Source organism: Uloborus diversus, chromosome 4, assembly GCF_026930045.1.
Source record: "Uloborus diversus isolate 005 chromosome 4, Udiv.v.3.1, whole genome shotgun sequence".
Taxonomy (NCBI): Eukaryota; Metazoa; Arthropoda; class Arachnida; order Araneae; family Uloboridae; genus Uloborus; species Uloborus diversus.
The window spans coordinates 15231413-15256274 of NC_072734.1; the positions used below are offsets into that span (position 1 = coordinate 15231413).

General features: G+C 30.7%; 2 protein-coding genes across 2 annotated transcripts in view; both read left to right on the forward strand.

Annotated features, from left to right (window-relative positions):
• Positions 1-24862, forward strand: part of LOC129219854 (gastrula zinc finger protein XlCGF71.1-like) — a 246465-nt gene that overhangs the window by 35792 nt on the left and 185811 nt on the right. The window lies entirely within an intron of this gene.
• Positions 240-17944, forward strand: LOC129221462 (calcineurin subunit B type 2). Its single transcript, XM_054855942.1, has 6 exons — positions 240-376; positions 5289-5328; positions 7678-7854; positions 8041-8100; positions 12501-12685; positions 13687-17944. The coding sequence occupies exons 1-6, from the start codon at positions 374-376 to the stop codon at positions 13732-13734; spliced, it is 513 nt and encodes a 170-aa protein (XP_054711917.1). The 5' UTR covers positions 240-373; the 3' UTR covers positions 13735-17944.

The window sequence follows — 24862 nt, forward strand, 5'->3', positions numbered from 1 at the left end:
GAAAGGTTTAAAAAAAGTTCTGTGGCTCAATAACTTTTTTGAAGTAATCTTTCCTTTTGGAAGTTTCTAGTGTCTCTAAAAGAATGCTTTCTAATCACATTTTTGAGCAATGAATCAGTTTCAAAGAGCTATTAATTTGGCTAAAAAATAATCAAAAGGTTTTTTTTTTTAAGCATTTAGTTTTACTACTTTGGCAATACGTTCAGTAACACAAATTTGCATATTGTTTATTTTCGGGTGGTGGTAGTGTCGATTTTCCACATTGCAGCCAAGTCTTTTAGTTGATCTTCCTTTACTGGAAATAAAAATAAGTTTCCTTTCTCTTTGAATATTTTTCTTTCAATTAAGAATACAGTTTAAGCTTCAACCAAAAATGGTGAGACACCCTGTTTTCTACTTTGCATGAAATTTAAGGAAGACGGAAACTAATGGTTTGAGTGTAAAACAGTTTCAATTGCGTAAAGTAAATTACAGCACTCAAATTGTTTCACATCGCCTATGCTTGAAAATTTGTATTTCATATGCATCACATTGTTTTAAATATAAAATCTGTGTTGAATATGGATATTCATAGTTTTTAATCAATTCCGTCTCCAGGTACTTTAATGCAGGGTGGCAAGGTTTTGGACACTACGGTAAAAACCCTGGTTTTTACCGTCCTGTCCAAAACTGTCTAAAAGTGTCCAAAACTGTTTTTTGAAAAATTGTATTTTGTGAAAAATCATTAAAAACAGAATAAGATGATTTAATTAAAGATTTTAGATTGAACATTTATTTAATAAGAACATTCAACTTATTTGTGCAGCTGATTTTAATCTAGTTTTTATAGAAGTTGAATTCTTGATTTCAATTTGTATGCATGAGTCTATTTTATTTTTTATTTATTATTTTTTTTTGATAATAGTAACCAAATTTCCCTATGTTTATGCATGTGTGCAAATGAAAGCAGGATTGGCAAGGTTTTTACCATCCTGTTCAAAACCCTTGTGTCCGAAAGTATCCAAAACTATTTTTTGAGAAAATATCAAAAACAGAACAAAATGTGTCAAAACTATTTTTTGGACTATTTAATACATTTATTCAATGTGGCTATTCAAGTATAAATATATATATAGTATATAACTTATTTATGCAGCTGATTTTAATCTAGTTAGGTAGAAATTAAATTCTTCATTAAAAATTTCAATTTGTATGCAGAAGTTTTTTTTTTCATTAACCAAATTTTTCGACATTTATGCATGTGTGCAAAAGAAAGTGTTCAAAATATAGTTCAATGATTGACTTAAATGCAATAAATTACAAATTTTTGTAGTTACAGAATGTATTATATTAAAAATATGAACTAAAAAAAGAAAGCGCAAGAGTTTTATAATTAAGTGTGTAATCATCAATTTCTTGTTCTTTAATCTATGATTACAAAAGTAATTTTCATTAAAACATAATGTAAAAATTATTTGCAAAAACCATTAAAAAAAAATAAGCTTTTTTTTTCACATCAATATTTATTGCACATTTAATAACATTTCTTTGAGTTAAACTGAAATTTGTTGTCTTGGTAGTGTTGTGTATTTCTTTTCATAACTCTACCAACTGTTACATAAGGAAGTTTTTATGTACTAGTTACTGGAATTTTTTTAAGTAAAATATTTTTTTAAATGTACATTTGGAGAAAAATATTATTAAATACTCATTATCTATATTTATGTATTAAGAATATTGCATTAAAATAAATTAATTAGATTACACTCCTCTAGCTTTAGCATAGTTTTGGACAGTTTAAGAGAGTTTCGGACACTTTTGGACAGTTTTAGACAGTAAAAACCACCTGTCCTGTCCTAAACCAGTTTTGGACAGTCCAAAACCCAAACCTGCTTTAATGAGATCATTTCTAAACATCTTAATCGATGTGCATGAAATCTGAAACGGTACTGAAATTTTCGGTTTTTTATGCTGATATTGTGCGTTTTTTTCTGTAAATATTTTATGCTCAGTGCAATGTATTCTCCTGAATTTTTTACACACTTTAAAAAAATATATTTAAAAAAAAGCGCAATATTTTATTAAAATTAATATATGTATATGCACATAGTTAAGCTAATTCTCTTCAAATCTTTAAGCCATGCAAAAAAAGTTAATTCTGTGGTTTCGAAATAATTGTTTCCTATAAAGCAACATAGGAATTGAAATGCTCTATCGCAGTCTCACAGTAATGATTCTGATTGTTACAATATCATAAAAGTTAGCACAGTTAGAGAAGAAAGTAATTCAGATTGAGTTTTCAAAACACAGTGAAATTTGGCATTTTTGTATGTATTATCAGAGTGAGATAAAAATATAAAGTATCTATTCATGTAACTTAAAAGTATCTGCAAGCTAGTCATATTCAGTAAATTACCGCCCATTAGCCAGGGCTAAAGCAAAAAGAAGTGAAATACACCACCAGCTCAGTCATTTCCAGCGGAGGACTGCAGTTTCGTGCTTATTAGCACTCATCAGCCCGGCATAGGAAAGTGACTGAGCTGGAGATGGAAAACCTCTTAAGGAAGCCAAGAGTGCGAAACAAACTGGTATCTAATATAGAATTAGCAGACCAGACGAGTGACCGAAGCAATGGTTCGGTTCAACTCGAAGATTGAACGAGAGGCAAGGTATATTCAGTAAATTACCGCCCATTAGCCAGGGCTAATGGGCGCTAATAAGTGAGTGCTAATAAGCACGAAACTGCAGTCCTCGGTTGGAAATGACTGAGCTGGCGGTATATTTCATGTATTTCTGCCTTAGCCCTGACTAATGGGCCGGTAATTTACTGAATATACCTTGCCTCGCGTTCAATCTTCGAGTTGAATCGAACCATTGCTTCGGTCACTCGTCTGGTCTGCTAATTCTATATTAGCTACCAGTTTGTTTCGCACTCTTGGCTTCCTTAAGGGTTTTTTTATCTCCAGCTCAGTCACTTTCCTATGCCGGGCTGATGAGTGCTAATAAGCACGAAACTGCAGTCCTCGGCTGGAAATGACTGAGCTGGCGGTGTATTTCACAAGCTAGTCATAGTCTATCACGTAAGAAAAAAAAACAAAGAAAGGGAATTGTCTGGATTCCAAAGAAAGAAACATTTTTAATCATAAGAAATAAATACTTGCAGGTATAGCTTTGAGGTAGGTTACAAGGAACTAATTTTCATGCAAATTATGTAAGCCAACGAATGCAAAGGCTCACGCTATTAATGTCCTAACCTAAGCTAAATTTTAAAACTAAGCTTCTTTAGCAGTTATCTTTGCATTTGTAAGCTCACATATTTTTTGGGAATTATATCTCCACTGCAGATCATACATTGGTGGGACTTTTCTTTTCTTAAGCTCTCAAGTCAAAGAAGTCAATAGGATACCCAAATATCATAGAATGAAGGAAAAACTAGCAATTTGGTACTTCTTGGAAATACTCTGTTGAGGGAGGAGACAAAAACAAGTGCAATAAATCTAGTAGCAAAAGTGTCATTTATAAACATGAGAGGTACTACTAGGAGCAAGTTCCCAACCTGCCTTTGGTCCTTAATAGACCAATGCACAGAAGGATCCCAAAACTATACTGTATTTTTGGATGTGAGCGGCACAGCATTTACGAGAAAATTTTTTTTTTTTTGAATTGCCAATGCGGCGGATAGTCTTTTTTTTTTTTTTAGTTTAAAACATTTTACAGAAAATAAACTATTTTGAAAAGAAGGAAAAGGAAATGTTTGGAACTTGCTTCGAAATGATCGGAAATGCGTTCAAAATGTGTTGTTTTGAATAAAATATAATGAAATTTTCCTTTTGAATTTCCAGTAGCATTATTAAACACGCTTTTTTTCCCCAAAATCAACTATGCAAAAAATTGATGAATTCATAATTGGCGTGTCCCGCCTTTTTCGCACAGTTTAGCTTTTACTGTAATTTAAGTCTTTTAACTAACGGGAAGATAATATAAAATTATGCCAGAATGTGTTTCATGTCTTTCTTTAGTTTTTAATTAAAAATATTGAGCTAAAATCAAAAAAATGTCCAAAATTTCGAGTAAAGATAGGGGAAAAACTAAAAGAAACAACTTTTCTTTCATTGTTTGTAAAACAGAAAGCGTGGCGCTTACGCCCAGGGTTACTATTTTGTCCACTTTTTTGTAAAAAGTCCAGGAGGCCAGAAGAAACTGGACGAGATGAAAAATAAACTGATTATACATACATAAATTCATTGTTATGGTGTAAAAATATCAGTATATTATTCTAATACATTTTCTATTATGAATTAATCATTTAATTAAAATAGAATCGTTGACTGGAATTTCATAAATCTAAAAAAAAAATTATTTACACATTGGTGCAGCTAATTTTAGATCATAATTTACTTAAAAGTAATAAAATTTAAAAAATGTGGATAAGCTACTGGGCATGATTAGAGTATTATATACAATAGTAGAAAATAAACTCAATGTGTCATACAAATTAAGAAAAATTACTACTTTAGTAGGGTTGTGGCTGCGCAGAATGCAGAACACTGTAGTGGAAGAGGCCATAATAGGCAAGAGGGTAGATAGCTTTAAAAGGGCCATTAATCTTCATTAGGGACTAGGGAACAGCCTAGTCGGAGCTTGTTGCTGATCATCACTCAACTCTCAATCCAAAAAAATGTTTTCCTTGTATTTAACATGTAATGCAACAAAAAGTTGTACACAGAACAAAACCTTTAACTTTTTTTTTTTTTTTTTTTTCAAATTTAGTCATGTGAACCAAATAGCTTTTAGTGAGCCGATTCTAAAAGCATCTATTTTTAAGGCTTATAATAAGTTTAATCTTATACTAAAGCTTATTTTAGTCTATGAAACTAGTAATAAACAGAAATCTGTTAATGACTCAATCTCACACATGAATTTACCTGAAAGCGTATTGCAGCACCCACACAAAATCATTCCTCTTTCAAGCCGCCTCTGTACAGAAATTCCTAAAACAGAGACTTTATTTTTTAAGAAGAAAAAATTCCAAAATTTGTGTAATGTTTTTTCATATTTTTCAAGCTTTTTATGTTTTTATAATGATATGGTTTAAGAGTATCATTTGTTATATGGGAGATTAGTAAATTTTTATTATTTTTGGGCTATAATTTTAAAAATATTATGAAATTTTTATATAATTTGTATAATCACAAAGTCATCAGTTTTAATGAGTCAGTCAATTTAGCTTTGAAATTTTTAAATACTTAAACTCTATGTTTCTAATAATTTGAACTATAAAACTATCAATTTATTTATTTCTTTATCAGGGAAATGAATCGTCTTTGCCCATGGAAATGTGTTCCAACTGTAAGTATTTTATATTGTGTTTTATTAATGTCAATAAGAAGTAGTCAACATATGGAAAATGTTACAGTATTTATTTTTGGTATTTTCTGAATCCAATTACTTTTATGTTTAATTTTGCTGTAAGTTTTGTTTTTTAGTTTGAATTTTCCCTTTTTTTTAATGTTGTCTACTATGACAAACAAGCCATTTCTCATGAACTTTTTTTTAAAATTAATTTCATTTTTTCCATAATGACTCCTTCAGATTGAATTTTAGTGCACACTGTTTTGTAGTACTTTTTACAGTCGAATTTGCTTATAGCGAGAACCCGGATTCAGCAAGGAAGTCAAAAAAAAAAAAAAAAAAAATTGGTTGGTATAATGTTAAGTCAATGGAGGGAGGGGGACTCGTTTTTAATGAGCAAAACCCGCTTAAAGCGAGCAATATTTTTGTAATTCATAAAATGTCTGTTAATTTCCATCTCAGAAAAAATTGCTCTAATTTTGGAAAAAATTCATAAATATTTTGAATTGAACCGAAAGTTAGAGATTAGACATAAATCATGAGAACGAGTGATGACAGGGCCTTTTGTTGAAATTCTTGGAGTAGAAGGAGAATTTAAAAATTATATATTTTTTAAAGAGAATGTTATCATTTCTGAGACATATACTGCCGAGCTTATTGTAGCTGGACACATTACTTTGGATGAAATTCATCTGCATCAATATTGTTGAACATTTCACTTTAATTATATTTTACTAATTTTTATAATTTCATCAATAACAAGTTTTTAAGTACCTGTAGGATCAATCATCAAGATTCGGAGGACAATATTACTGTTGATATGAGAAAGTGTTTTTTTCTTACATTTTCTGCTGTTCAAAAGCAAGAGCTGATCCAGATTCTTATTTTGGAAAGGGTCAATATTGAACTTTTGAGTCGGAGATTGGAAAGGGGGAGGATCAAAAGTGAAATATTTGGTCATAAAGAGGTAAAATTGAGTTTTAGGCTATTTTTGGTCACATTAAAGGAGATTCTGAACCCATTCTTTGACATACGCTTGGCTATTTGTTCAGATCATGGGGACTGGAGTCCAGAATTAGCAGAGTAACTGAAATTCAAAAGATGTAAGTTTTGAAAGAAGTAAATTTCAAGATAAGCATGGACAAAAAAAAATCGCTGAATTTATGCTACTGATGTGAACTAAAAATGTTGCACATATTGTATTGAGGATATTTTGAAATTTTATTCATTGTTTTACAAGGTTTTAGCTGACATGACTTTTTTTAACAGTTATTGTGTGTAGAATTAATCCTTAAAATTGCACTAACTGTCATTAAATGTTAATGACAGTTAATGTAACATGCTTTGAAATGCTTGGGGTACTTTAGAACTAGTATTTTTCATGGCTCGAAAATTATATTGCTCAACTTGCCCAGAGTACGTAAAAATTCTGATCGGGCATGAATCTTTTACTCTTAAGTGCTCGTCGGGGCATGCAATTTTTAGTCAAATACTTCTTCCTAAAACTTTTATTTCGTACTTTATTGAAAAAAGACCACATCTTTAAACAGTACTGCTAAAATCTTGTTTAGACAAACATGAAATCATTAGGAGTTGTCGGCGATCTTCCTTAAGTTGAGTGTAAAAAAAATGTTTTCTCTTACCACAGCAGGAATTGTCTTAAGTAGAGTAGAAAAAGAGAGTTGGCTGTTTCTGGTTTGTGTGGAAGCGATCTTCCCTTTTATATGTTTTAACTTTTGTAAATTTTAAAAACCTCTTATCATGCTGTATTTTTTCATGATTTATATTAAAATAATTCTTGATTTTGGTATAAAGCTGTTAAATTAATTTTTTTGTCTGTTTAATGCTATACAACAAATTTAAATGTTTTTATTAATATACAATAAAGAAAACTGGGTATATAAAAATTCTATTTGGGCATGCATTTTTTAGAAAAACATGCCCAATAGTAAAGTAAGAAAAACAACATTAAAAAAAAGTACAAATTTGCCAATTACAGCAGACACTCATTTCAGCGTTACAGGGAACGCCTTTTTCAATGCAAAAAGTAATGAGCCTATGGATGAAAAGACGTCCGACAAAAGCTTTTTGCTTCCCTGTAACGCCGAAATACGTGTCTGCTGTAATGGGCAAATTTGCTTTTTTTAATGTTGTTTTTCTTACTTTACTGTTATGCACAAAGGTATTTATTTTCTTATGCCCATCAGGTTATGCAGAAGTTTTAAGATTTTTCTAGCCCTGATATTTTATTAACATTGCTTGAATTTTGGTACTTTTTTTTTTTTTTCTGAAATGTAGGAGAGTACCTTCTTACTCAAAACATAAATGTTTAACTTTCCCCTCCAGTTGATGCAGATGAAATCAAGCGATTGGGCAAACGTTTTCGTAAACTTGATTTGGATAATTCTGGATCTTTGAGCGTTGATGAGTTTATGTCCCTTCCAGAATTGCAACAGAATCCTCTTGTACAAAGAGTCATAGAGATTTTTGATACAGATGGAAATGGAGAAGTTGATTTCAAAGGTATGTTGCAGGACATGGTTTTTTTACTCCTGTAAAAAAGTACTAGTGGCTAAGATCTTTAAAAGAATGACATTTAGGAATTCTTATCTTAAAATGCTATCATGATACTTAAAGAATGATATAATGTTATTGATCTTAGGTGTGCTTGTTCTTCTATTAATTTTTTCTCTATCTCTTACGTTTCAGAATTCATTGAAGGTGTTTCACAATTTAGTGTAAAAGGAGATAAAGAATCAAAGCTCAGGTGTAAGTATCTTATTCCTTTCATTCAAGAAAATGTATGTTTTTGTATACGCTATGGGACCTCAATTTTGGAGACCCGAAATCCAAAACTTCTTTCAGAAGATTATTAGTTTGTGCTAGCTTCAAAAGGGAACCAGCGCAACGCAGCTACTGAGGTAGCAAAGCAGTTTCCTGTTGCTACTAGCAAGCAAATATCCCAAAAAACAGTAGCCAGATGTTTGAATGCAGTAAGACTATATGCCCTTCAGCTTGTTTTGTACATCCCATTGTCAACAAGTCAGTGTTTTGCTCGTTTTTAACGATGTCTTCAGCCTCGCATTTGGAGATAAGTCAACTGGGCTTGTGTACTATTTTCAGATGAAAGCAGGTTCAGTCTGTCATCTAATTGTGGACGACAACTAATCTGGCATGAGAATAGTACAGCATACAAGCCGACAAATATAAAAGAAAAGGACTAGTATCCTACAAGTTGTGTCATGGTATGGGTAGGATTATGATCAAATGCAGTACGTCACTCGTGTGCTTCCAAACAAGACTATGACGGCTAGTGATACATTAATATTGTTCTACTGCCTCATGTTCATGTGTTCTGTGGTGCTGAGGGTGATAAATTCGTTTTCATGGATGGCGACGTAACATGTCATTATCAATCGCCATTGTGGAGTGTCTAGCTCACTCAAAATATTAAACCCATCAGACGGCCAGCACGTTCTATAGATCTGACTCATATTGAAAATGTTTGGGATGCTTTGGAGAGCAGTCTTGCTGGTCGACAACGCCCACCAGTACGCAAGGACACCCTTATCCGTGACTGACAGAAGAATGGGATAAATTACCCCAACCGCAGCTGGATAATGTTGTGTAAAGCATCACTTGAAGTGTGGAAGTTTGCATTGCTCTCCATGGTAGCCATGTGTCATATTGCCATCTTACGCTCGAACGCTTGGGGGCGGTAATTACATTTATTCACTTTTATGTATTCAGCCCAAAATGACCGTTTCGTCCTTTGAACACTTTTCAACGCCTTCTGGATTTCAGTGCACAATAAATTATAGTCATTGCAATGTTCTAGAGTTCTGGAATTGGTTTATTTCACTTGGCATTGAATTACACTCACTTTTTTTACGCGCTACATAGCCCATTGGAATCCGTCCTTTGCAATTAATTGTTCACCAATGTGTTTTAATATATTAATGACATTTACTACAGCATGATCCATACCGAAAATAAAGTGTGGAGACATTTATGAATTATTTACAGGAAGAGCCAAAAATATTCTAGGATATTACAGTTGTGGAAAAACGAAATAGTTTCATAAACGTTCAAACTTATAGTCAAGAATAACAAAATAAAATGCACGTAAAGTTTTTCGACAGTTTGAAAACCAAAAAAAATTTATAACGCTATATTATCTATATTATCCGCTTTACAAAATAACATCAACCTGATAACCGCTAACAGGAAATGATTCAAACACTTGAATGAAAAAGCAAAAAAAAAAAAAGCTAGAGGGAGAGAGATTTATTTTTCAGTTCAATTTTTTCCGCTTGCTCTTCTGTTATAATCTACAAAGCACAAGAATAATCTTTATTCAGGTTCTCACTTCTTGATTATTACTAATCTTATAGCCGGTTATTATTTTGTTAATTAAATGTTGCTTATCGAGTACTCAAGAAAATAATGATAGATATTTTTAGTAGCATTTTGAATGATGGAAATAGCACTACAGTAATGGTTGAACAATAAAAAGCAGTAAACATACTTTTATAAACACTTAACTATGTTTGAAAGCCCTAAAAACTACAAAGTGATCAAAAGCTGTACTTACTTGTTATTTTGGATATCAGTCCTAGAAAAGTTGAGTTTTAATCCAATATTTTACTTAATTCAAAGTGAACATATCATCGAGCAACTCTTCCCGCGTCCATCATATTGAAATGGTTGAATGAATGTCAAAGTCAAAGCGCATGCATAACGATTCATTCTGTGATTGCCTGCTGTTTTGGCACCCCCTGCTGTATTTCCTGGCCAGCATGGCATCCTTGGGCTCCATGCTTTCACCTTAGGGAAAATATATTCACTCATCCGGAACCCCTGGTTAGAACAGTGTAGGTTTGGATTTTTATAAAATTTTGTATCTTTGCTCTTTTAAAGCATTTGATTAAGCATATAAAATATTTTTGGAGAATATCAATCAGTTCACGTTCCACAGAAATGATAGCCAGCAACATTAATATTAAAAACTGCACAAAAAAAAAAACCTGTGTGAAACGATTTTGGTTTAGGGCATTTGTGAGAAAGGTCACATTCGTTGTTTGTGTATGCAATGCTTGAAGTACTTGCAGAACAATTTTCGTCAAATATTTTTGCGTTGCACTACATCGTCAAGTGTTCTGCTTTGGGGTCTGGAAGCACTTGCCCCTTTCTCAAGTTAGGGGAAGCACTAGATAAAAATTACCTCTTCCTTTTGTATTTAGAGTATTTTTGCAATATTTTTTCAGATTATTCAGATAAATGTGATCAAGTTAAAAGGTTATTGTTTTATATTTTTAACACTCTGGCTGCTGATCATCCGCCAGGGTGTAACGCTAAACAGTTATTTATGTATAAAATTCTTTATAAATATACCTTTTGCCAAGCAAAGGAGCAATGTACAGACTTAGATGAAATGAAAAGCTTTATGCGAACACAAGTCCTAACTGGAAAATTTTCTGCAAATAATTATTTTGCCTAATTCACCCTTGAATAAAGAATTAAATTTATATTCAAATATGAAAAAGACAAAAAAAGAAAGGTGCTTTAAATCATTTTTTTATTTTTTTTACAATAACATATTGTTTATGCTTTATTTTTCACCAACAGAAGAAAACTGCCAAAACCATTATTTTTTTCACACATGTGCTTTAAAAGGTTTTCAAAAAAAGACTTCAACAGAAATTTACAGGGATTTATTTTTAAAAAAAATTATAAAATTAACGTTAGCGGTTTAAAAAATTTTTCTGCAGATCCAAAAATTTTCTGTGAGCGCCGTTCGTGCGTTCATCCACATTATGCAAGACAGGCAATGTATCAGCAGCAAATGTGTTAAATTATTTTCTTTTTCTTCTCTTCTTAAAAAAAAGTTTTTTGTTCTCTATGATACGTACTATTTTCAAAAATGTTTTTTCTTCATTTTGCATTAAATTATAACCTGTCTTCATTAATTGTATTAAAATTATTTTCTTTGTTCAACTACTAATATTTGGATGTCCGTACATTCTTTAGTGCTTTTGATTTTTAGTTACTGTTTATTTAAATACTAATATATGAAATTTAAAAAGTGAAATGGAAATATCTTTATGTATAGTTATAATTTGATGGTAAATTTTAAAGAATGTGAAAAGATTAGTATAGATCATCTATGATAAAGGTTATGTGTGTATTACTATTTTGTATCTTTTTTAATGAAATTATCTTTAAATATAATTCGACACTAGGATATTTTATGTTATTGGCATAGAAAAGTCTGTGGAAACCTGAAAAAGTCGGGACAATTTAAGGCTGATTTGGAATAGACACCCTGAATAAACTCTTAATTGCTCCTAACTGTTCTAAGGTCAAATTTTTCCTTCTCCAAAAGCGGTTGTTAATTGACTCACCCCTGATGAATGTAATAAGTAATTTAAAAGTAAAATAAATTACAGAAAAATTCATAGAAATTATTTCTATGTTTTTTCATTGTATGAAGTTAACTCTGTACTACCCAAATTATTATTTCCTGTTGAAAAAATCACATTTAAAGTGCACTTGTGTTTAAAATTGTTTTTAATTTTCAAAATAAGTTTGTGTCTCTGTGACTGAAATATCAATTTCTGTTAGCACCAACAACCTAAATATAAAGCAGCCGTATTGCACCACTCAAGTCACACTGGTCAACAAAGGTATAATGCTCCTGTAGGGAAATGATGAGATTTGACACAACCTTAAAGTCACGATGGCAATAGGGAGCTAACTTAGTTTATACGAATGATTTTTGAATGCTGATGTAAAAGAAAAATGGGTATTTACCAGGTTAAAAAAAGCATAAATGAAGTTTTAAGAATGATCTCATACAATTAGAAATAATTATAAATGTTTCATCTAATTAACTTTTCTCTTAAAGTAGGGATGTTATTAATTTTCTTAATCATTAGTTTAATTGAGAGTAAAATGAATTATAACTGGACCCAGTATTACATGGGGGAGAAAAAATAGAAAATGCTTTAAAGTAGAAAAGAAAACTTCTCAAATCTAGAAAGTCTATTTGAAAGTAGAAAAAACTGATTAGTTATTACTTATTTAATAAGTTCATTCAGAATTTGTTATATTGTGTTTTGATTTTAATATATATTTTATAATGCAACATGTTGCTTTTGTTCCTGCAGTTGCTTTTCGCATTTATGATATTGACAATGATGGCTATATTTCTAATGGCGAGCTCTTTACTGTTTTGAAAATGATGGTTGGAAATAACTTGAAAGATACTCAATTGCAGCAAATTGTTGATAAAACTATTCAGTTTGCTGATAAAGATGCTGATGGAAAAATTTCCTTCGAAGAGTTCTGCAATGTAAGTATATGAAAATTTCTAACCAATTTTTCAGGCTGAAAAGCTGTAAACAATGATTAATAAGTAGGGAGAGATGGGGTACGTCGATTCATGTTTCTACTTTTCCTTTTCTATCACATCAAAAAATTAAATGAGCTGTTTGATTTCCACCCCAAGTGTCATTAAACATTTCTCGCAAATCTCAAAATTTTTTGAAAGTGTAATTCATTAACTTATTTAATATTAATTTTTTAACAAAACTCTGAAGCGGACCAATGTGCTCTGAGTGAAGGATACGTTGGTTTGTGTTATGAAAGCAACTTCTATAAGAATTTTAATGATAATATTTTTATGATTGAATAATGTTTTATAATTGAAATTTTAACATTGTTCTGATGTTTTATTAGGAAGTTAATTGTTTTAATGAAAAATACATGCCATTGCCCAACCCATACATCATTCTGAAAGATGCTGGTGTTGAATTATGAAATGTCCATGTTTCATTTATCAAGTGAATGCATTAAAATCAAGGAAATTCTTTGTCATGCACTGACTATAAGAATTTTACCATTTTAGAAATTTTACATACTTTGTTGCTCTCTTTTTTTTCCATCTCCAAACCAATCAATAAAAAAACTACTGTTCTGTGATATTACTGGTAAATCACCTCATTTGATTCATTCTGTTCCAAATTAATTAGCTACTATGAAATATTCCATAAATAATGCTTTTTGGTAGAATAGGCATTTTCTGTGATATGCCTTTTATTCATTGATTACTTTTGAACCTCGTTAATGCTAAATCGCTTCACTGGAAATTTTGCTTTACATGAAATACATATTTGGTCCTGTGAGTTAATATTCATTGGATAAGATGAAATCCAGTTAATGCGAAATAACTTTCATGGAATTCTGCTCTAACGAGGTTCGACTGTGCTATTTTTTAGAATCTTTCAATTTCATAATGAACAATTTTCTTACTGATATACCTTGTTTTAGAGTTATTTCTATTTCATTTTTCAGATTGTTGGAAATACAGATATCCATAAAAAGATGGTTGTTGATGTATAAATGTGTGGAAAATTTTCTCTGATCTCTTTACAATTTCTTCGTAAATTTTTAAAACTATTTAAAGGAGGTTGTTATTTTTAATGTATTCATTTTAAAACCATATTTTCCAGTTAATATACTCAATTTTATTCTGCAATCATTCCTGAATGTTTTTTCCCCTCTCATTTATTAGACTCTTTTTGTTGTTATTAAAATTTATGGGTAAACAAATTTTAAAAAGATTTATTGTTAAGATTAGTGTTGCTTTTTAGTGAAATTTTATATCGATAGATAGAATGTTACATCATTATAAACTATGTGTTACACATTTATTAAAATATATATAAAAAATGTAAATGAGAAATGAATTTTAAGTATCATTATATTGATGGTATTTCTCATCTAAGGAACTTAATGTCTGCTTGGCTGTGTAACAACACTTCAGTAATTTCAGATAATAAGGCTGTAATAGTTAAGACATCCTGTATTTGTTTATCTTTTAGGTTTGTTGTTTTGTACATTTAAAATTATTGATTTTATAATATTGTGACAAAATGTAGTAAAATTTAGCCCTCTGGATTAAAGCAGTAGTCTTCAAACTATGTTCCGCAGAACCTTTCAGTTCCTTACATAAAAAAAGTATATATATATATATGTACAGGGTCCAACAAATTCCTGATAACTGAAAAGATTCCTTGTCGACACGCTCTTTGAAAATACTCTGAATTTTCCTATAAATATGAGAAGTAACTTTTCTGGTATCTAAAATTTTACATTTTTTGTCGAAGTGTGTATATTGCAGTTTGAAAAGAATAGTGACACAACTCAAAAAAGTAGCTTTTTCGGGAAATCATTTTTTTAGATTGCTGCAATTTGTAATTTATTGTTGTTTCATTCATAACAATTTCTTAATTATTGTAATGCCCCTTAAAAATGGTTAATAATATTCTTTTTGTTTATTTCATGCAGTTTTTGCGCTAGTCTTTTAGGTTTCCAAGAAGTTTTTATCAAATTTAGGTTAAATTAGGTTTTAATCAAAATTGCCATCTACTGGCAACTTTGCTATCTGCGGCTTGTGTCTTTAATCTATATAAAATATCCCTTTTGTAAAAGTATTATCAATTAAAAGTCTCATTTTCGGTATTTTTTGAGTTATGTCACTGTTCCTTTCACGCGAGGTTATGTACATAACACTGCTAGTTTATAAAATTTATCATCTAAAGAACATAATGAAGATTGATTGGGAAAAGCAGCTACTGTTGACATTGATAAGGCTGCATTTTGTTAGATAATGTAAAAAATCAAGCACATTGCACTTTCCAAATACAGTATAGCACCCCAATTTTGGAGTCTCAAAATCTGGAAGACTCGAAACTGAAGACTTTTTTCCTCAATTAAAAAAAATTTTTGAAAAGGAAATATGTTTTTGAAAATACATAGACATTTTAAATATTTTGAGTACTTGTTACTGAATTAAACAAAAATGATAATAATAATTCTGATTTCAATTGTATAAAATTGTTACCAACTTATTATTACTTGTTGAAAACACATTACTTTTTTTTTTCTTCTTTGATGCCACATTCATGCATAATTATTAAAGTGAATTGTTTCTGAAATGTTGCAGCAATCTTTTAGCATTTGGTTTATGGTACTTTTGATTTTCTCACTAGTATGCGATATAAGGCATATTTAGCTAAAATAGCCATTTTACGATTTTTTTATTGTATCAGTCCGCATGTGGAGGAAAATCGGCATAACAATAAAAAGTAAAAACCACGGATCATATGCAGTTGCAAATTACCTCCACTTAATTTTAGTATACAGATGTATGTTTTCATTCAGATTGATAAGCAAAAAAAGAAAGAAATTTGGCACAAATATTTGAAATTTGGAACAGCATATTCATTGTTTTTTGAGCTAGGATCTAACAGTCAGAAAGTTACAAAATCTGAAAAAGTTGTAGACACGAGAGTTCTGGATCTGTATGATAGAAAGGTATGTGCCACTTAAAGCTCAAGGTAGTGCTATTTAACATTAATTTTGTGTTAAGATTTTTCATTTAAGAAAGGCACTATTTCGATTCAATTGTCTGTAGATATTGTACCCATAACATATTGTTCTACTTTAAATATTACTTTAAGATAAATATTTCTACATGTGGAATGGGCCTAATTTAGTTTTAAAGGTTCTCTTAAGTCAACAAAGTTTGAAAACTGCTGGCTTAAAATTTTGTATTTTACTGTTTTTGTACTGTATTTGTAAGCTCAAAAATGAATTTCATATTTTTAAAATGAAAATTGAATTACTCATATCAAAGCTCAAGTCTAATTTCTTAATCTTGCAATATGAAAATCTTTACATTTTGTATAAAATTATTTTGAGAATCTTGTACTCATTTTTGCTACTATATAAATATAATAATCTAAACCTGTGATAACTTTTAACTCTTTTAAGTTATAAGAAAGAAAAAGATATGTATTTTAATGTATTCTTTAGAATAGCCCTTTTTTTTAATTTAGGTGACTTCAGATTCTTATTTCATTCTATTTTAATCATTTTTGCATTGGTAAGCATGTTGGTTTGCATGCTTTATTTCGTAATCTGCTTTACAAAAAGGAAAGTTTTATTTTTAAAAAATGTCATAATTAAAAGGATAGTAGTTTAAATAAATTGGTGCTTTTATTAAATTCCTCGGGAGATGAAGCTTTAGTTCATCATTTTAATATCTCTAAGTCTTTAATTTTTAAATTCTGTATGAGTGCTGGTTTTTTTATTAGAATTTTAGTGATGAAGTCACTGCCATATCCTAAAGTCTAATTAGTAATTTCTTCATTTTGCCTTGATTCTTTTGTCAGAACCAAATTTTACATTCATGTTCATAAATAAATAAATTTATATATATATATTTATTTATTTATTTATTTATTTATTTATTGCATATACAGTGAAACCTGTGTAAGCTGACCACTCGCGGTGCAGTAATTTGGCGGCCAACTTAGACAGGTGGTCAACTTATAAAGGGCGGTAATTATTTTTTTTTTTTTTTTTTTTTTTTGTCATTTCTTGCACCATGTATTCATTTTTTGACGAATTCACCCTTACTCTTTCTGTTTAACTCAAACACTAATTAAAAATACTATTCAAATATTTTTGTCATTTTTTTCTTGTTTTCAACCATATTAGACACTAACTCTGGAAATTCCATATGTGCCCAGCTAATTTCCTCTGGCTTTCTCCCTTTTCAATTAATTTTCATATTTCATACTTTTTATTAATCTCAAGTTCAGTTAACTTTCTTTTTTAAGCCTTTTTATATAAAACTTATAGCAAAAAGAGCAACAAGCTCGACTCTCTCAGTTAATAAAGGTAAAATGTCCTATTTCTTAATCCCTTGCACCAGAAATATGTGACTTTACTATTTAGCAGGCCCACATCTGCGTACGTGCAGTGCGGGGGTTCACGTCCTTAAGGGGGCTAACGCCCTAGAAATTGAAAAAAACTAGCACTAAGACTTGTTAACTTTACAAATAGACACTGCAGGCTACTAGGGAGAGGCCCTACATATTTTGTTGCAGGGGACCCAAAATTTATAGATCCGGGCCTGTTCTTTAGCACAATTCCAGTGTTGCCACAACATATTGCAACTGAAAAAAACTTGCACTTTTTTACTGACACCTATTTTCTTTGAACAGAGAGTGGGCTATCTTAAATAGAGAATAACAAATGAAAAACAAGTTGGAGAATAAGGAGCAGCATAAGCTTTATGTTTGCGGTTTTATTTAGTGAGTAAAATGTTAGTAAAAGCTAGTAAAATGCTAGTAAAAGCATTAAAAATTTTCTTGGAAAGCTATCAAAAAAAAAAAAAAGATAAATAAATAAATAATAAAATATAAAATAATTGCTGAAGAAAGTTTTAAAAAATAAACCAAGTGGCCAACTTACAAAGGGTTTTTTACAATACTCCAAACCAAATTTGGTGTATATTAGTGGTCAAGATAGACAGGTGGTCAAGTTATAGAGGATTTCTTTCAATATTTGACTAATTCCGTTCCTGACAAAAGCGGTCAACATAGACCGGTGGTCAACTTACAAAGGTGGTCAACTTTACAGGTTTTACTGTATATATATTCATTTAATTTATGCAAATATATTCATCTTTACTTGAATTTCAAAGGTTGGAAATATTGAAAAAAGAACATGTTTCTGATATTCAATTAAAAAGAAGAAATATATAAATAAATTGAAAGTTTCTTCAGCACTCTCAATAAGTCGTTACTATGGAGTGAAACCAAAAAAAAATGTGCTGTTTAAATTTTTCTTTCCTACTGGTATTTGTTTTCTTTTTTAAATATTATAATTTTGTTAGAGCAATAGATTAATGCACATTAAGTTAATCGTCTATGTGTTATGTATCACACTTATGATCCCAATAAATACAGCAATAAAAGATTTTTTCACAAATTTTTGGTTAAGTAATTTAAAAAAAACAAGTTATTTGTAAATTAAAATAGTGAATAAAATTTTATGTACTGGCACTTTTTTCTGACGCACTTTTAAATTTGTATCCTATTCAACAAAATTTTTTATTGACAGGAAAACTCATTGTACTATTTTAAGTTTCTTTTTGCAGTGCTGTATATATTCAAAAAGTTAGGTGAAAAAATCATTTTTGTCCATTTTGTTGCAAGTTATCAAAGTTTTGCCATAACTTCTTCTTTCCGAGTTCACTAACTGTTCAATATTTTTTAGAAAATCACAAAGAAAGACAAATTGGATCAAACTATAGCATTTTAATATTTCCCTTGAATTTGTTAATCCATAATTCATTCTGAGCAACGTCTAAAAGCATAACTTTTTTATACATTTAAATATGGGAACTAAGCTCTTGCTGCACTTTATATTGTTTTTCTGTACTTACAAATTAATTTCCAAAGCATATATTGCGTGGCTAAAACTATTAAGCAGATTGAAAATTGATTCTATTCTGTATTTATGAATAATTTAATAGACAATTTGATGTAGCTTTGTAACACCTGCTTTAAGGAGTTCTCTTAGTGATGAGTTTGACCATTCAAACTAGATGGTTTTCCTCAAGTCATATATTTAATTTTATACTAAGTTCAGTTCCCTAGAATGTTGAAAATTTGATACCAATCAAGATCATAAATGACTTTAGAAGTTTTTAGTTTATTAAATTTGAGTAGGTTGAAAAAAGAAATATATATATATTTGCTGTTGCAGTTTCTTCATTACTTCATTGTACAAGTATTATTTTCCGTCATAGCTAAAGGTTTTAAAAATTTGTGATCGAGCCAACCACATTTACTGCTTGTATTAAAAGGTATTTTTATCTGTTTTGGGAAAAAGATTTTTTCAGAACTGTCTTGGTAACGTAAAATAAAACTTAAATTTTCAACACTCAAAATAGTGCATAGCAAATTGTTGCTATATGTGTAGCTTTAAAAGTTAAAATGAAGGAAAACCTTTATTTTCTATACTAAAAATGTTTCTTTGGTATTTTTTTCATCATAAGTGTGATGCTTGCCTACTCAATATGTAAGTGCACTTTTCATTGCCTTCCACCAACAATGCTTTAAAGCATTTTCAGTGTCTTTGTTCCCTCGTGATATGAATCATTAAGGTACTTGGTGGATCACCATTTTTCTAAATGTAGCTTTTTATGACATTATCAGGAAAAAATTGTTTCATGAAGGTTAGCGATTTGCACGTTTTTAAGTACTGCTTGGTTGCTCATGTATGCAGTCAAAAGATACTCGGAGGGAGGGGAGATTTCCTGTTTTTAGCATAAAGAGATCGATGATTTTATTATTTTGCAATATTAAACACCTTAATTTTATTGCATGATATGAAGCAGTGAGAAGCAAAGGGTCAAAATTAAAGATTTGGAGATATCCAGTGCAAATGGTAAGTGAAACTCTCCTCTGTCTTAGGGCAAGGGATAGTAGAAGTAGTCCTGGTAGGTGCTGCTGTACAGCATGATTTAGAAAAACTTTTCAAAGAAAGCCTACCTAGGACCTTATCTTTAAACGCATTTTACTCAAAACTTGAAAATGTTCACTTATATCCCTTTGCTTCTGTCTTATATATATTTTTATTGGACGGAAATTAAGCAGTTAATATGAAAACAGCTTCGTTGGAGGGGGGGGGGGGTCCAAAAGCCACTGATCCTAGCTATATCCTTTACCATTGATAACAGTTGTCATCGGTGCCCAGCTCTCTCAAGGGTGATGGGGTACCCCCCCCCCTTCTATAAATGTCAATGGTGTAGTCTGTGCCATGGACCCACCCTCATGGGCACCCATGCTGGTTATTACAACGTTAATTTCAAATTAGAATTTAACTGTCATCTGTAATAATCTTAGTTTACCCATCTTGTAAAGGTAAAAGCTTTTAAAGTTTGTGAGTTAATTTCCCTCAGTGAAAATAACTTATTTATGGATTTTCAATTCAAAATTTAGCTCGACCTAAGATTGAACAATATTTTCCTGTGGTATAGTTATTTTATTAAAGAATATATTTTGAAGTTTTGCACACACTTAGATTAGAAATTTCAGTCAAGCATAATCTAATGTAATTATCTGCAATATTAATGTTATAAGAGTATACAGTTCAAGTATTACAATTGATGTTTTCTATCGATGTTGATTCCCTAAATCATCATTTCAGGTTTTTTGAACCCTTTTTTCCTGCTACCATGGTCTTAGTTATCTAGCATTATTTAAGTGAATTATTTTTCTTTTTGGTATGTGATTGTTATGAGTTATTGACAAGTTCATTCTTTTAAAAAAAAAAAGTAACTTAAAGAATTCGTAAATCAAAAGATTTAAATTTTTAATGCAAACTTCTGAGTAAACTTGTGTTCTGTTATCTAATTTGTTTTCATGATTTTGTGATTTTTTAATTCTATGTATGTATTATACATAGATAAACATGAATTTTTTATTGTGTATAAGTTTGTTTTCTTTGTTGATTTTAGTTATATAAATTTTGTTTTCTTTGTTGTTATATGTTTTATTTTATTAATCTTTCACTGGGGCTCTAATCTTATTATGAAGGTACAGTCGAGCCCGCTTATTGGAATATCGGTTAAAAGAATATCCCACTTAATATAATACATTTTCAATATACCAAACCAATGTAATGTATTATTTTTATCCTTGTTAATGGAATATCCCGCTTATTAGAATATTTTTTTGTGGCAAAATGGCTATTCCATTAAGCGGGTTCGACTGTACTTATTTTAGCAAAGAAAAGTATTTTGCGTAATACTGTCATGAGTTACTACATGCTTGATTTTCTTTTCCTTCAAAATTTTGTTAGAAACTGAAATTAAAGTGGTATACATAAATATTTTTATGTGCAATTCTAAAAGAGGAGTGAAAGTTCTCTTAGACTCTGTTTTTAGGGTTATATATTATGTTTCCCTTCCTCTCCCCCTCCCCCCTTTTTTTTTCATTGTGTGTATGTAACTTCATTAAGAATATTCTTTATCCTAAAAAATTCTAATTAGCTTATGTACTCTTAAAGCCCTGAACTTCTTTAGCAAGTGTAAATGTTTAAAAAACAATAATTTGCATGCATATTTTAATGTAAATTTATGACTTAAAAGTTGTATGACACATTAAAGGACAGTATTTTATGTGTTATGTATTTTTTGTTTTTAATTAAAGAAAATAAAAGAAATTCTCAACTTTTACTTCCAGTACCAAATTATTATATCTAAGCCCTTTGATTGGTTTAATGTTGTTTTTGCTGTGTTTTACATTCCCTGAATGTTTTAAGAGTTTGAATTTTTGTTAATTTATGTAAATTTATATTCTTCAGTTAAATCCTTGTGTGACTTCTGCATTTATTGTTCATGGAAAGTTGTTTCTAATGTTTGGATAAAATATATTATATGGAAGTCTGTTATCTTTATTTAATTTTAAATATTGCAACAAACACATTCTTTTATTAGTATAACTGTGTGATGATTAACACAAAAAAAATCTAGTATTGATTATTTTTTAAAATCCCATTTATAATTTCATGCACACATCAATGTGTGAGGAAAGACCTTTTTTCAAAGAAGTAACGTTATAAATGCCCAAATTTGCAGTAAATTTCAAGCACATGTTTTGAGGGTTTAAGGAACCCCATTTTCAATGAAGAAAAGTAAATTTTTGGATGCAAAGTCGCTTGACAAGAGCAAGGCATTCTAGTTCATAAGAAGAAAAATTTAAAGCTTAGGAAAATTGTTGGACTAAAATAAAGAGGCATTTTATGCACAGGGTGAAACTTAAAATTGAAATTTCTTTCAAGCATATTACCAATAAATTCAACAAAAAAATTTTTTTGTTTTAGCCCAACTAATTAGTTTAGCAGAAGACAAAAAAAGAAAGCATTGATCAAGTATATCCCCCTTCTCCCATGAGCGAATACAAATCGAGGTCATAGGGGTCATGACCCCCCCCCCCTCCGTCTATGCATACTGTATGTCGTTATAATTTAATAATTGCAAATAAGATGGATTGATGTCAAATATCATGCAAATAGGTTGTTAGGTATTGTGTTCAAATACTTAATGAATGAAATGAAAGTGATTTCGGTATATATTTTTTTAAAGTTAATTAAGCTTCATAACGAATTCCTTGCTGATTTGGTGCTTCTTATTGTCACACCCATAAGTTCCAAAAATTTCTTCTGCCCAAAACTCTACATTTTTTCGCCATGCCCCCACCCCCCATACCTAAGTAAAAAAGAAACTTACTTAGTGAGGTCGAGGGGGACAGCCAAATCTCACCCACATTCATCTCTGATCCTGATCTAGCATTTCAAGTTTTTTAAATCGTCCAATTTTAATATTCAGCGACTTTCAGAAAATGCTGGAAACAGGACCAGTGCTGGGGGCGGGGCGGTTTTCATTTCAGTGAAGCAACAAACTAAGAAAAAGGTCTCTTCGGTTTTCGTTGTTTAAAAAAATACAATAGAAAATCTAAATAAACAATTAAAACAATAGTGACAAAAAAAAAAATTCTGTAAACATTGAATAAAAATTGCACTCTTAAATTATAATTTAGGAACCTCCATGATTTTCTTTTATTAAGATTATTGACTAGTAAGTAAAGACCGCAGAAATGCACGCTTCAAACATTTTTTAACGCAAAAAAAAAAGTATCCAGTACACTATTCACTAGGCTGCAGTGTGAGTGTGTCTGCCTAGTTGGAAATAATGGGCCAGACTCAACTCAAAGTATTGTGCTTAGAGTAAAATTAGCATAATGGGAGGGAGGACCGGCGACAAAACTAACATAGTGCACGCCTTGTCTTTCGGCGGCCCTGGTTTTACAAAACCATGCTTCATGGTTCTTCAGTTTAAAGAAATAAGATAATGAAAAGTATTGTCCTGAAAATCATTGCTAAGTGGAGAAAAATATTTAAAATAGAGGAGGAAAAAATGTATAGAGAGATTTAAAGGCTTGCAATGAATACTCACACCAGAAGTTCTAAGTGTTTGAATGTAAAAAAACCTAAGGAAATCAAAGCTTGATCAAGAGATCCAGGAGGCATATTTAAAGTAAAATGAAGTGGAATGAAGGAAAATTACCACATCCGTTCAAAATGTTAAAAGTTCTTTTTCTGGGACCGCAGATGCTTCTATTTCAAGAAGACAAAAATACAGTCAATTCAAGATAACTCGAATATTACTATAATTCGAAGTTTTTATCAAGTCCCGATCCTTTTGTCTTTAATTCCATGATAATTATTCTCAATATCTCGAAGTTAACTTCTTTTAACTCGAATTATTTTTAAAGATGACTCGAAATTTATTTCGGAAGAATGGAAAAAGTAAAAAGGAAGACAAACAAGCGACTAGGAGAGAAAAATTCATTCACCTTAACTTGCAATTCCTGCACATTAGACCTCTAATGCAAGGAGAATACCCAGGGCCGGATTTGGAAGTGTGGAGGCCCCTAATCAGGGTTCGAAAAGATCATCATAGTTTCGAAAATATCCGATACTTTGATATATATATCCAAATATTTTGATATAAATGTATATATCCGATATTTGCGACCCGTGAAAGATGGGATATTTTGTAAAAATTTTACTGTAGGGGCCCCTTTGTTGTGGAGGCCCCAGGGCAGTAGCCCCGCCTGCCCTCCCCTAAATCCGGCCCTGAGAACACCTGTAGAGCCAATGTGCGATAAAGAAGTTACACGTATGGAAATAAGTATAGCTTTTGTTTTCTTTTGTTGTACTGCATACTTTTTAAATTTAGAAATATTGCTGAACTACAAATCTGCCATTAAGCTGTCAAGTTGTCAACTCAGCTGATTGTACCTTTATTCAAAGGCTGACCTAAGTTAAGATTCGTTCCTTCCACTTCATTCTTTAGTTCGATCATTTGCTAATAATGTTTCTGAGAGAGAGAGAAAGATTTGTCTTTACTGTAAAAGATCTCTAAGCGAAAGCTAAAAACCATAGATTTAGAAAGTAAAGTAAATCTTATTTATGACACTGAAAGGAATCCAACAATCAAAAAGAAGGATTCTTCAAAAGCGGTACGAATCCATGAATCCGAATTTGAAATGAAGAATATATGCTCCTTTCCTGAAGTAGAATCGTTCTATTCAAGGGCGTATATAAGGAGGGGGCACGGGCCCCCTCCAAAATGTGGAAAAAAAATTTAATAAAGGTAGTTGTTTTTGCTTTTAGTTGCTCACAAGCAATTTCCAAACTACAAAAAAAAAAATAATAATAATAATAATAATAATTAATTAATATGATAGTGTCCATGGTAACATAATAATATATAATATATACTATAAAACTAGACTAGGATGCCGTGAGAAAATTGTAATTCTTCAAAGGGTGCTGCAAATCGTTATTTGAAGTTTGGGAATTCTGCGTTAGAGGGCACCAGGCAATGGTGTACAGAAGAGGTCAGGGGATCCGTATCCTTTACTCAAGAAAAGAATGTGTCTTGGGAAAGCAAAGTTATTTTAACAAAAAGAATGTTGGGAAAAAATCTCAATTCTTTCAAAAATAAATCTTTAAATTAAATTTTTTTTAAACAGATGCAGCTAATAGCTTAGCAAATTGAGTTCCCCTCTCTTTCTTTCACACCCCTCCCCGTTTTTTT

Bases quoted from the DNA above. Each gene is read 5' to 3' on its own strand.
- LOC129221462 (XM_054855942.1), top strand. The intron at 7,855-8,040 runs GTATGTTGCAGG...CTTACGTTTCAG, and splicing joins TGGAGAAGTTGATTTCAAAG to AATTCATTGAAGGTGTTTCA. The intron at 8,101-12,500 runs GTAAGTATCTTA...TTGTTCCTGCAG, and splicing joins TAAAGAATCAAAGCTCAGGT to TTGCTTTTCGCATTTATGAT.